The following is a 13549-nucleotide window of genomic DNA, read 5'->3' on the forward strand; positions in this document are numbered from 1 at the left end:
TTAGTGGGGCTAGTTAGTGGGAGCTCTCAAGTGGAGTCTACTAAGCCAGACTATGTCAGTAATTAAAGGCGCTGTGCTAGAAAGCAAAGGGGCCATGCTAGTAACTAAAAGGACTATGTTAATAATCGAGGGCTAGTTAACTTAGTGGGGCCTTTTTCTTTTTGTGGGGCTGGGGGCTGTTGGGCTTTGGCTAGGCTCGAAGGCTTTCGTGGGGCCAGGCTTGTAAAGTTTTATTTAAACTTACAAAATAACAACATAATAATTGTAAAATGATATATTATTATTTTGCAAATCTAAATAAAAAATTAGAAAATAATAATATATTATTGCAAGTAGAACTTGAAGGAGATATAAAAGTATTACTGGGAGTGGGGCTGGGCTCGGGCACCGTGAGCGGCGGCGCTTAATTGGCATTTCTTTCTTTCTTTTCCTTCTTCTTTTCTTTTTTTTGAAACAAACAAATTTCCAAAAAAGAGCATTTCGAGGCCTGAGGCCTCCCCTGTCTCCCTTCAATGGGTTCAAAGCTGAGGGCTGCTCTGCGCTGGTGCATCACTGCTGCAAGGGTTTAGGGTTTGGGGTTTGGGGTTTAGGGTTTAGGGTTTAGGGTTTAGTCCACGGCCATATTCCCGCTGAGTAGGCAGGTGGGAGCTGCAGGCTCCACTGCCGTGCTTTCCTCCTTTTCCTGCTTTTGCCTCTTGAATTAAAAATCAGCAACCAGGAAAAGCAGCAGCAAATGTGGTGGCTCCGAAGAACTTGCTCTTAGCCAAAAGCCGAGGACAAATGCCATTCTTCTAAAAGAAGAATGGCAGTGGCAAGAGGCGAGTTAACTCGAAGCAATGGCTGGCCATTTGAAGCCCGTTTGGCGTGGTTTTGAAAATATTAAAAATGTATATCTTGCAAAAAACGAGTCCCGTTTGCATGCATGCGTCTGCAAAAAGCAGACCCCAAGGAGTTTGCCTGAGGCTGCTTCAAATTCTTCTCTTGCCAGCCCCCAATTTGGTTTAAATTTAGAGAAAAGACTTATTTCTCTTTAGAGAGCAATTACTTTTACTTAAAGCTTCTGCCCCAAATTTTGAACTGGGGGGCCCCTGAGGCTGTTTCTGGGCTACACTGTAATGCTGAGCACTTCTTTTTAAATATTGCAAACTAGAGGCCCCTAGGGGCCCCTAAGACCCTGTGGGCCCCCGGGCCTTATGGGGGGCCCCTAAGGCCCCCTGTAAGGCCCGTGGCGCCCCCTCCAAGAGCTCGTAGGACTCTCGAGGACAAATGAAGCTCTCTACGACCTTTAGGGCCCCAGCTGGGGCCCCTATGGCCCCGTTGAAAACCTTCACCGTTCCATATGAGACCCCTAGGGCCCCCTCTGGGCCTCGTAGGGCCCCCCGAAGGACCCTTAAGGCCCCTTCTAGGGTCTTCAGGGCCCACCCTGTGGCCATTTGGGTCCCGTAGAGGGCCTTTGGGGCCCCTGTGGGCCCCCTAGGGCCCCCGCTAGAACCCCCATGCGGGGTCGTTTAAATTTGTTTAGAAATGAATAAGCCCTTTTTGTCTTTGCTGCTGAAAGGCCTCTCACGGGGCCTCAGAGCTGCGGCGCTGCTGCAGCGTCAAGTCCGAGAAATTTCTTTTTTGCAACTTTGGTGTTTTAGCCAGGAAGCACTTTTCCTACGCATGCGTTTCTGGTTGGGACATTTTTGGCCAGAAAATACCCACCGAAATCCAGAAGCAATCTGACTCTTTTGCTGGACGTTTGCCCTCAGCCGCTTCAGGCTGCTGCTGCTGCTGCTGCTGTTCTAAAGTAACTCTAATAACGCAACTAGCTGCGCACAGTGTTGTAGCTGTTTCTGTCTTGTGTTATTTTCTTCTTCTTCAATCTCCCAAGAGGGCCATTTGTTCCTTCTCCCTTTTGGAACTTCTGCGCGCTCCAGAAAAAACCTTACCCGGACTTTGCAGTTCACCAAGTCTGGCATTTTTTCACGAATTCTCAAGTTGGAAGTCTAAACTCATTTAGAAGATTACCAGACTTGAACAAGGGACTGGGGACTGCTGCAGAAGCAAAAGTGGAAGAAAATTCGCGCTGCTAGCTACTTAGCTAGCTACTTAGCTAGCTACTTAGCTGGATACTTAGCTAGTTACTTTGCTAGCTAGTTTTCTAGTTACTTAGCTAGCTAGTTAGCTAGCTACTTTGCTAGCTAGTTAGCTACTTAGGTAGCTAGTTAGCTAGCTACTTAGCTAGCTACTTCGCTAGTTACTTAGCTGGCTAGCTAGCTAGCTACTGCCTAATAGCACTTCTAGGGACGCCCGTTGGCGCAGTCCATTATTGGTTAGGCAACAGCAGCAAAGTGTGCAGCTCTAGTGGGGTCCAAATTGAAGCTGGTGCTGCTGGGAAACATAAAAATGAAAAATATAAATAAATAAATAAATAAGTAAGTAAGTAAGTAAATAAATAAATAAATAAATAAATAAATAAATAAATAAATAAATATTTAAATAAATAAATAAATAAATAAATAAGTTGAGAACATCTGCCTTATTCAAATGACGTCATTCTCTCTATTGAAGGATTTTGTCTTAAGCGTTTGAACTCCCAGTGGGGCTGCATGCACCACGAGGAGCTGCTGGGGCTTGTGAGTGGACTAAAAGGGTTTTAAATGAATTAAATTTGAATAAAAGAATAAATTAAATAAAACAATTCAACATTTTGGAGTTTTCCCCGTTAATTTTGTGCAGAAACAGCAGCAGGGCCCCCGGAAATGCTGCTGCCGCGGGCGGCGCTCGGGGGCCCCCCGGGGGCCCCCGGGCCTCTCTGGGGACTCCGAAAAGGAATTAAATGCTTTAATTTGCAAAATATAATCAAATTAAATGTTTTAAATTCTTCTGAAGAGTTTAAAATGGCGAAAACGGCCGCGCACAACTTCCAGGCGTTCAGGTGTATGTCCATCTTGCACAACCGCAACAGACCCCCTCGGCTGCGAGTCCGGGTGAGCTTTCGCGGGGAATAAATGCAAAAGGGGCATTTTAAACATTAAAATTAATTAAAATTAATTAAAATTAATTAAAATTAATTAAATTAATTAAATTAAATTAAATTAAATCAAAACAAACCAAAAGGATTCGAAAACTGCCGCTCACTCTCCCCGGAACCGCATCTGCACACAACTACAGCGCAAAGGCCACATTTGCATGCAACTTTTCGCACGCGCCGCTGCTGCTGCTGCTGCTGCTGCTGCTGCTGCTGTTGCTGCTGCTGCTGCTGCTGCTGCTGCTGCTGCTGCTGGGCAGGGCCTGCCATTTGGGGCGAAGAAGGAGGACTTGTTGGAGTTCTTCAAGGGCTACAAATTGGCCTCTTCTGAAGATTCAATTTTCATGATTTTAACCAAAGACAAAAAACCCTCTGGAGAGGCTTTTGTGTTTTTCGCAGACGCCCAGGAGGCTCTGAGGGCCCAAAAAGAAAAACACCTCAAGTTCCTCGGAAACAGGTCCAAACCCTAAACCCTAAACCCTAAACCCTAAACCCTAAACCCTAAACCCTAGAGGCGAAGGCCCGGGCTCCAGGCCCCTGGGCTCAGGTGTACGTACACCCGGCGGGCCACTGCGGGCGTTTGTGCATTTGTTTTTTATTTGAATTATTTCTTAAATTCAAAACATATTTATTATAATAGTACAATATATTTTATATATACATACTAATTATAAAATATATTATATTTATTATTTTTAACATGTAAAATGGACATATTTTTGTGTACAAATGCATGCACTGCACACTTATTTACAAGTGCATGCAGCAGCAAACAAACTTAGTCTTTTTTCGTTTATTAGAAATGGCCATTTTTATATTTGTGGAGTTATCTGTTCCTCCGCAGAAGATGCTCAGGTGTACGTACACTCGAACTGCATGTGCATGCAGTTTGGGTGTACGTACACCTGAGCATATCTGCCCATGCACTTTCGAGAGCAATCCGAGATTGCAGAAATGTTTAAAGTCCTTTATTTGCATGCATTTGTAAATGTACTTATTTATTTAAAACAGTTTATTTAAAACAGTTTTTCACAAATGCATTTGCAAGACGCATTGCTGCTGCTGCGCTGCGGTGTACGTACACCTCGGGTGGGGGTCGCGACTGGTGTGCCTGTCGTCTTTTTTTCGTTTTTTTCGATTTTTTCGGATTTTAATCATTTAAATTAATTTTAAAACAATAAAAGTCAATTTAAATGCAATTATATTCTCAAAATGGTCTGTTGTGCAGATATTTGGAGCTGCTCGTGGACTTCAGCCTCGGCGACCCTCAGGGGTGGCTATACACCCGAGAGCTCAGCGAGCAAATAGACCGAAAACGCTACATTGGAGACAACCGATAGAGCCACTTCTTCTTTTTCAATTAAAAAACTAAAATTAAAATTAAAAAACTAAAATTAAAATATAAAATGCGAAAAAAGAATAAAAATAAGTCCAGTTCTCGCGCCCGCTGGGGCAGGCGCCCGCAAGCGAGTGCCGTAGCTGGGGTGTACGTACACCCCAGCCCACAGAATGGCGGGGAGCTACAAATGACAAAAGACAGATATTTAAATGAAATAAAAGATGAAATAAAGAAACATAACGTGGGAGACACTAACACGAAGAATACAAATGCAAAAATGCAGAAAAAGACCCCAAAACGAACATCTCAAATGCAAAACAAATCTTAAAATCCTCACGCCTCTCACCCCGCCAAGCCATATGTAAATACCCGCATACTTATAGGTTTTATTTTTGCGTAATATGTGCACGTCTTCACTACATAAAAATATATATAAATAAATACTATATAAATATATATATATATATTTATATATTGTACATATATACAATATATATATTTATGCATTATATATATATATTATATATATATTTGTTTATTTTAAAATAGACAGAAATAGAATTCAGATACACATATATATATATACACATATATATATGTATGGAAAGGCATTTTGTGAAATAAAGTATTTATCTGGACTGCATTGAACTTGTGTAAAAACAAACAAATGCCATTTCCACTTGCATGCATTGAAATAATAAAAAGACTTTTCGCATTTATCTACATTTGCACTTTCTGCATTTCGAAATGCAGAAAATACCATTTGAAGCATTTAATTTATTTATCATCTCCAGCTGCATGCATGCATTCTTTTTTTTGTTTTTCAACTTTTCGAAAAAACAAAAAGACCCAAAACCCTTTAATTGACTTGTCTTCTCTTTTGTCTTTCCATTTATTGTTTTCATCCCAAGTGGCACCTGCTGCTGCAGCAGCTGCTGCTGCAGCTGCTGCAGCTGCTGCTGCTGCTGCAGCTGCTGCAGCTGCTGCAGCACGCCAAACCCTAAACCCTAAACCCTAAACCCTAGACACTGGGAGCAGCCGCAAGGCCTACTCTTACTGCAGCTGTGCAACGGGTATCCTTTTGGTCTTCTTGTTTACAATTAATTGAATTAATTAATTAATTAATTAATTAATTAAATTAATTCAATTTAATTGATTTAATTCATTTAATTAATTCAAATGACGCATTAAAGAAGCAGCAGAAATGCCGGCCCGAAGCTCTTCATAAGTATCCCCTAAAAACAAAAAGACAGAAAAAAAAAGAAACAAATAAATAATAATTAATTAATTAATAAATTAATAATAAATAAACAAAAATATAATAAACAAATTAATAATAAATAAATAACACATAAATTAACAAATAAATGGATAAATAAATAAACCAGTAATTAAATAATTTGGTTAATACATTAATAACAGATAAACAAATAAATTGATAAACGAATGAAGAATAATGAACAAATAAAAAATAAATAAATGCATAAAAGCAACAACAGTGATAAATAAATGAACAGATAAATAAATAAATAAATAAATAAAAACAACAATAGTGATAAATAAATAAATAGAAATAATAATCGCAATAAATAAATAAATAAGAGTAATAATGGTGATAAACAAATAAATAAAAGTAATAATAGTGACAAATAAATAAATAAAAATAATAACAGCGATAAATAAACAAATAGATAAAAGTAATAATAGTGACAAATAAATGAAAACAATAACAGTGACAAATAAATAAATAAAAGTAATAATAGCGACAAATAAATGAATAAAAATAATAGCGACAAATAAATAAATAAATAAATAAAATAATAGTGATAAATAAATAAATAAACAAATAAATAAATAAATAAATAAATAAAATAATAGTGATAAATAAATAAATAAATAAATAAATAAATGAGCACCAACAAATGACAAATAATAAAATGATGAAATATGATTAAGGCGGGCGGGCGAAGAAAATGAATAAAATAATTAAATAAAAACAAATAATGATAATTATTTAATTAAAATAATTAAATAACAATTAAATAACAATAATTATTCAAATAATTAAATAACAATAATAATTATTTAATTAAAATAATTAAATAACAATTAAATAAAAATAATTATTTAACTAAAATAATTAAATAAACAAAAATTAAAAAATTAATAATTAATGAGAATAAGCAGAAGAAGAGCTGCTGCTGACTCGAAGAAGCGCTGAATTTGGTTCAGCACATGAAACCCTAAACCCTAAACCCTAAACCCTAAACCCTAAACCCTGAGGGTTTCATGGGCCCTATCTAGCAGAGAACACACGAAGAAGAAGCAGCAACAAACAGCTCAGAAAAAGTTGAGCCTAGGGTTTAGGGTTTAGGGTTTAGGGTTTAGGGTTTAGGGTTTAGGGTTTACGAATTGAGGATTCTTCGGCAGACAGCGGAAACACCTGCTGCTGCTGCTGCTGCAGCAGCAGCAGCAGCAGCAGGCCCCTCTCTGTGCAGCTCCTGGCTCGTGCTGCGGCTGAGGACTTTAAACATTTTATTTATTTTATTATTTATTTTATTATTTATTTTATTTATTTTTCTTTTTGTTATTTTGTTTGCTTCTCTCCTTGTCCTCAGCTGCACCCAAGAACCGTCCAGCAGAGAGTCCCAGGAAACCCCTGCTGCTGCTGCTGCTGCTGCAGCAGCACAGCAGCAGCACAGCAGCAGCACAGCAGCAGCACAGCAGCAGCGCAGCAGCAGCACAGCAGCAACGCAAAAAGATAACACTAAGCCAAAATTGACAATACACATAAATAATGTGCTAAGGTAGCAGCAAGTGAACAAGAGAGCAGCAGCAGCAGCAGCAGCAGCAGCAGCAGCAGCAGCAGAAGCAATAGAAGCAGTACACGCAGCAGCAGTAGCGGCACCAGTAGCAGCAGCACAAGTAGCAGCAGCACCAACAACAAACACGGCAGCAGCAGCAGAAGCAGCACGAGCAGTAGCAGCAGCAGCAGCAGCAGCAGCAGTAGCAGCAGCAGCAGCAGCAGCAGCAGCAGCAGCAGCGGCAGCAGCAACAGCGAAGAAGGCAAATAGAAGAGCACACGACTTTTAATTATTAATTAATTAATTAATTAATTAATTAATTAATTAATTAATTAATTAATTAATTAATTAATAATTAATGAAGACCCACCCAGGTCTTCGAGAGTGTGGGGCCCCACACTGCTGCTGCTGCCAGCAAAAGGCCAGTCCGAGACATTTGAGCAGATGCAGTGGGTGCTTGCTGCAGCAGCAGCAGCAGCAAACACGCAAACAGCAACACTGCAGCAGCAGCAGCAGCAACAGCAGCAGCGGCAGCAGCAGCAGCGGCAAATGGCCACGCTGCAGCAGCACTGGCAAGCATGCAAACAGCCACAATGCAGCAGCAGCAGCAGCAGCAGCATTAAACACGCACAACAGCCACGCACTGCAGCAGCAGCAGCAGCAGCAGCAGCAGCAGCAGCAGCACGGACGTCCAACGCCCGCTGCGAGCCTCAAGCAGCAGCCTGCGCTGCTCGCCGCCCGACCAATCTGCTGCTGCTGCTGCTGCTGCTGCTGCTGTTGCTGCTGCTGCTGCTGCGCAAAGCCGCCCCGGACGCATGCAGCCCCATTAAAGCGAGTTTGCTGCAGCAGAACTGCAGCAGCTTTCTGCATATTTGCTTCTTTTTTAAGAAACAAAAGGACCTTTTAACAGCAGCAGCGGGGGGAAGAAGGGGCTAAAGACATAAACAAAAACGGCCAGCAGCTTGCTGCCGCTGCTGCTGCTGCTGCTGCTGCTGCTGCTGCTGCTGCTGCTGGGAGCAGCAAGTGCGAGGTGTACATACGCCCGGATTTCACGAGCAAACGGCAGCTAGAGCGGCAGCTGCAGATCCGAATTGAAAAGTGTTTAAAAAGTCTTTTTAAGTTGAGATTGAAAAAAGAAAACAAATTAAATTAAAAATAAAAAATAAAAAATAAAAAATAAATTAAATGCTGCAGAAAAGAAGCACAAAAGACAGCACTGGCTTTCGCGTCGCTGCCCCAACACTGTCCGCCATTAAACGCCAAAATTGTCATTTTAGTTCATTTTAATTCATTTTAATTCTTTTTAATTCATTTTAATTCATTTTAATTCATTTAATTCATTTAAATGCGTTTAAATGCAACTTATTGTCCCGCAAAAGCCCCGAAATGACCCCCCAGCAGCACACCTGGGCAGCTCGGCGCTGCTGCCTTCGCCACGCCCAGACCTGCAGCAAGTACTGCAACTGGCGCAAAAAGCCTCATTTCCAGTTGAAAAGAATAAAAAGGCTCTTTCAAACAAATTAAAAAAGAAAAAAAGAAGAAATGAACGGCCTGGAGGTGCAGGATCGACGCGGTGTATCGGCAGAGCTGCCGAGACACCCAAGGACCAGCCCTGCTGCTGTACGTACAGCTGCTGCAGGCACTCGAGCCCCAGCAGCCTCAAACGGCCTTTAAAATTAGCGCTTTTGTTTAATTTTGGATTTATTTGAATACTAAAACGCTTGTTGTTCCATTATTTCGAAAAAAGAAAGAAAAATAATGCTAATTTCCCCCTGCACGGCCACCAGGCCGCCGGTGTCCGCTGGTCCAGTGGCTGCGGGCTCGTTCCTGTCTGTCGCTTCTCGACTCTGCTGCTTCCTTTTCCACTTTAATTGTCTAAAATATATTTCGTTTTTATTTCTTTTAATTATTTCAAAGATTTGAAGTTAAAAGGAAAAGAAAAGAAATCAAAAACAGCCCAAGTGGGGCACTTGGGGGCTCACCGCTGGGGGGCCCCCACATAAACAGCGGGGGAAAACTGTTATAAATTAAATTAATAATTCTAATTGCAATTACAGATGCAATTAGAAACATTAATTTAATTTATAATTCATATTTTAAATAATTCTGTTTTCTAAATTGCTTTTATTCGATTCAGTAGTTCCAACTGGAGTTCTGGTGAGGTGTACGTACACCTCAGCCCCACAGCAGTGACTCCGAGCCAGTTCGCTAGCCAGCCTGGCTGAACCCCTGGCTAGCTAGCCTGCTTGCTAGCCAGCTAGCTGGCCAGCTAGCTAGCTAGCTAGCTAGCTAGCCAGTTAGCTAACCAAATGGTTAGCCCTTCAGCCAGCTCAAGCAGCTAGCTAGCTGCCCGAGCAAGTAACCAGCTAGCTAAATAGCTAGCTAGTCACGTAATCAGCTAGCTAGCCGATTGGGCAGCTAGCTGCCCGATCGGATAGCTAGCTAGAATGCTGCCTAGCTGCCCAACCTGCTAGCTTGCCAGTTAGCTAGCTAGCTAAATAGCTAGCTAGCTAAAAAGCTAGCTAGCTGAATAGCTAGCTAGCTAAATAGTTAGTTAGCTAAATATCTAGCTAGCTAAATAGTTAGTTAGCTAAATATCTAGCTAGCTACATAGCTAGCTGGCCTAACCTGAAAGTCCGCCAAAGGCAGCAGTGAGCCATGAGACATAACTCCAAACCCAAACCCTCAGGCGTGAACCCTAAACCCTAAACCCCAAGCCCGAAACCCTAAACCCTAAACCCTAAACCCTAAACCCTAGACCGTAAACCGAATGGCAGTGCTTTTATGAGGTGTAGAGAAGGCGTTAGAAGCGCCTTTATCGCTGTCATGCGTGTTATTCCCCCAATGAGGGTTTAGGGTTTAGGGTTTAGGGTTTAGGGTTTAGGGTTTAGGGTTTGGGGGTTTGCACAGCTTTCACGAAATAGAAAGCCTGTGCCCAGCCCGCCAAAGGCCCGTATTTCGACTGCTGAAAACGCTGGAGGGTTTCGTAGAGCTGGGGAGACACTGAATTAGGGTTTAGGGTTTTGCTGCTGAAGCCCCCTCTGCTGCTGCTGCAGCTGCTGCTGCTGCTGCTGCTGCTGCTGCTGCTGTCTTGCTGCGCTGCAGCGCCGCTATTCCTGCCTGAAGCCAAACGAATCAAAATAGACAAATGAAATAATTAATTTAAATTAATTATTTGAACAATTAATTTAAATTAATTATTTAAATAATTAATTAAGATTAATTGTTTAAATAAATAATTAATTTAAATTACAAGTAATAATATACAAATGCAAACAAATAAAACTTAAACAAATAAAACAAAACAAAATCAAAAATCCATTTAATTCGACTACTTATATAATTTGAGACAAAAACAAATGCAGAGAGGCGAAAACACAAAAGACAAACCCTAAACCCTAAACCCTAAACCCTAGAGCCTAAACCCCAAGCCCTAAACCTAAACCCTAAACCCTAAACCCTAAACCCTTCACCCCAAACCCTAAACCCTCAACCCAAACCCAAACCCCAACCCACACCCAAACCCCAACCCACACCCAAACCCCAACCCTAAACCCTAAACCCTAAACCCTAAACCCTAAACCCTAAACCCTAAACCCTAGAGCCTGAAGCCTGGAGGCTGCAGCATGGGGCGTGAAACGGGGGGGATGAGTCGGGGGCGAGAAAAAGTGAAGACGAAAAAGGATAACCGAAAGACTAAGCCCCAAACCCTAAACCCTAAACCCTAAACCCTAAGTTAACGCCAAACCCTAAACCCTAGCCCCCAAACCCTCAACTGAACTCCAACCCCAACTAACAAAAACAAACCCTCCCCTGGGGCCCCCAGCAGCCCTCTCAGCGTGCATGTCCCTTCAAGGGGCCCCCAAGGGGCCCCCCAGGGGGCCCCTTGGGGGCCCCTCGAAGGCCCTTTGGAGCCCTTTGGGGGCCCCTAGGGGGCCCCCGGGGGCCCCATGGAGGCCTTTTGGGGGCCCCCAGGGGCCCCTGGGGTCCCCTGGAGCCCCTGAGGGGCCCCCAGGGGCCCCTGGGGGCCCCAGGGGGCCCCTAGGGGCCCCCGAGGGCCCCTAAGTCTTACGGAAACTGCATGAGCTCCTGAGTGGCCCTTTTGAGACTGGAGTAGGGGGGCCCCTCGGGCTGGGCGTGGGGCCAAACAAGTGCATGCAAGTAAGGGGGGCCCCCCAGCTGCTGCAGCTGCACGGCAGTTTCGTGCACGAAGCGGGCGCGGTAGCCCAGGCCTGCGGGCCCCACACGCAGCGCTAGGGTTTAGGGTTTAGGGTTTAGGGTTTAGGGTTTGGGGTTTGGCCTTCGGGGGGCTCCTAGCCACAAGGCCCCGCAACGCGGACCAGCGGGGGCCCCCAAGGACCCACAGAGGGGCTCTGGGGGGCCCCCCACACACCCTCCTTCTGAGGCCCCCAAGAGCCCCTGTGGGGGCACCTTTGGGGGCCCCTTTGGGGGCCCCTGTGGGGGCCCCTGTGGGGGCCCCTGTGGGGGCCCCTGGGGGGCTCCTTTGGGGGCCCCTGTGGGGGCCCCTGTGGGGGCCCCTGTGGGGGCCCCTGTGGGGGCCCCTGTGGGGGCCCCTGTGGGTATACTCCATAAGGAGCCCCACAGGGGGCCCCACAGGGGGCCCCACAGGGGGCCCCACAGGGGGCCCCAGGGGCCCCCCGGGGGCCCCTGAGAAGTCGATTTGGGTCGCTGTGGGGCCCCCTTGGGGCCCCCTGGAGGGCTGGTTTGGGTCTTTTAAAAGAAGTTTTGGAATTACCCAATTTGCGGAGTTCTTCTTCAGAAGAAGCAGCAAGAGATGAAACACTCGGAAAGGAAAACCAAGTTAAAAGGGGGCCCCCCGGGGGCCCCCCATCTGCAGTACCCTTTGCTATTTGTTGGCCCAGTTTGTGTCTGAGCTGTTTGACCATTTGTGTGATTCTGCAGAAGTGAAAAACAAATAAATAAATGATTTAAAATGCAATTAATTGAAATTTAATTCAAATATAATTCAAAAGAAAGTTAAAAAGATAATTGCAAAGATGGATGGTGGCCAGATTGGCAGCAAATGGACTTCAAAGAACGAAAATATCAACTGCAAGGGTTTAGGGTTTAGGGTTTAGGGTTTAGGGTTTAGGGTTTGGTGCCTTTGGATGTTGTTGTTTGAAGAACAAATAAAACTAAAAAGACTTTCCACAGGGTCTATTCGAAGCACTCGAATGCCGCAACTCTCAAAGCCCCATCTGCATGCAAACAAACAAACCCCAAAACTAATCCGAGGGTACTTTTGGGGGCCCCCGGGGGCCCCCCGAAAAGAAAAAGAAATAAAAAGAATTAAAAAAGAAAAAACAACAACAGATTTCGAGAAGAGATGAAAGAAAACAAAAACAAATATATCTGCAGATCAAAAAGAGATTTAAATTAGACAAAAATGACCAAAAAAGGAAACTCAAAAGCCCCCGGGAAGCCCCCAGGGGGCCCCCGGGGGCCCCCTGGGGGCCCCCGAGGGGCCCCCCGGGGGCCCCCCTTTCAAGTTTTGAAAATGAAGAAAAGAGGAAATGGAAGGGCAAAAAGAAAGAAAAGAGAAAAAGAAAGAAAAGAAGAAACAAATTAAAAACAAAAAAGAGAAAAGAAAAAAGAAAAGAGAAAAAAAGAAAAAAGAAAAAAAGAAAAAAAAGAGGAATAGGAAAAACGAAAAATAGCAAATTGGCGAAAAAATGAAAAAAAGAAAAAGAAAATTTGTTTTGATAAAAAGAAAGAAAAGAAAATAAAATTAATTGACAAAAAGAATAAACAATAATTCAACTTGAAAGTAAAACAAAAGGAATAAATTAAATTTAGAGAAACAAAAAGAATAAAAGAAATTGAAAAATAAAATAGGAAGGATAAAATGAATTTAAAATAAAATGAAATAAAATAAAACTAATTCACAAACATTTTTGCGAAAGAAGAAATAGAAATATTTAAATGAATAAAATGAAAGGAATAAAACAAATTTAAAATAAAATAAAAATACAATAAAATACTTTTTTGCAAAAGCAGAAATAGAAATATTTAAATGAATAAAATAAAAAGAAACAAACTTAAAATAAAATAAAATAAAACAGAATAAAACAAAATAAAATAAAATAAAATACTTTTTTGCAAAAGAAGAAATAGAAATATTTAATTGGAAAAAAAAATAAATTTTTTTTTTCTGATTTTCTACGCAGCCAAAGTCTTCGCCGGCCATACACCTGAAGAAGCAGAAACAGAAATTAATTTTTAATTTAAAATAAATAAATAAATTAATTTTAAAAAAAATAAATAATAAATAAATAAACGAGTAAATAAATAATAAGTGAATAAATAAATAAATTAATTAATAAAATAATAAATAAATGATAAATAAATAAACGAGTAAATAAATAATAAGTA

The 13549-nt window shown here is 42.1% G+C and overlaps 1 protein-coding gene across 1 annotated transcript; it reads left to right on the plus strand.

Annotated features, from left to right (window-relative positions):
• Positions 1–2882: 2882 nt before the first annotated feature.
• Positions 2883–4353, plus strand: ENH_00002900 (RRM domain-containing protein, putative; the record flags this gene model as incomplete). The annotated part of the gene is made up of 3 exons (XM_013583984.1): positions 2883–2972; positions 3274–3470; positions 4242–4353. 3 exons carry the CDS (start codon positions 2883–2885, stop codon positions 4351–4353), a joined length of 399 nt encoding a protein of 132 aa, XP_013439438.1.
• Between the last annotated feature and the right edge of the window lie 9196 nt (positions 4354–13549).

Source organism: Eimeria necatrix, genomic scaffold (assembly GCF_000499385.1).
Source record: "Eimeria necatrix Houghton genomic scaffold, Enh_scaff108, whole genome shotgun sequence".
Lineage (NCBI taxonomy): Eukaryota > Apicomplexa > Conoidasida > Eucoccidiorida > Eimeriidae > Eimeria > Eimeria necatrix.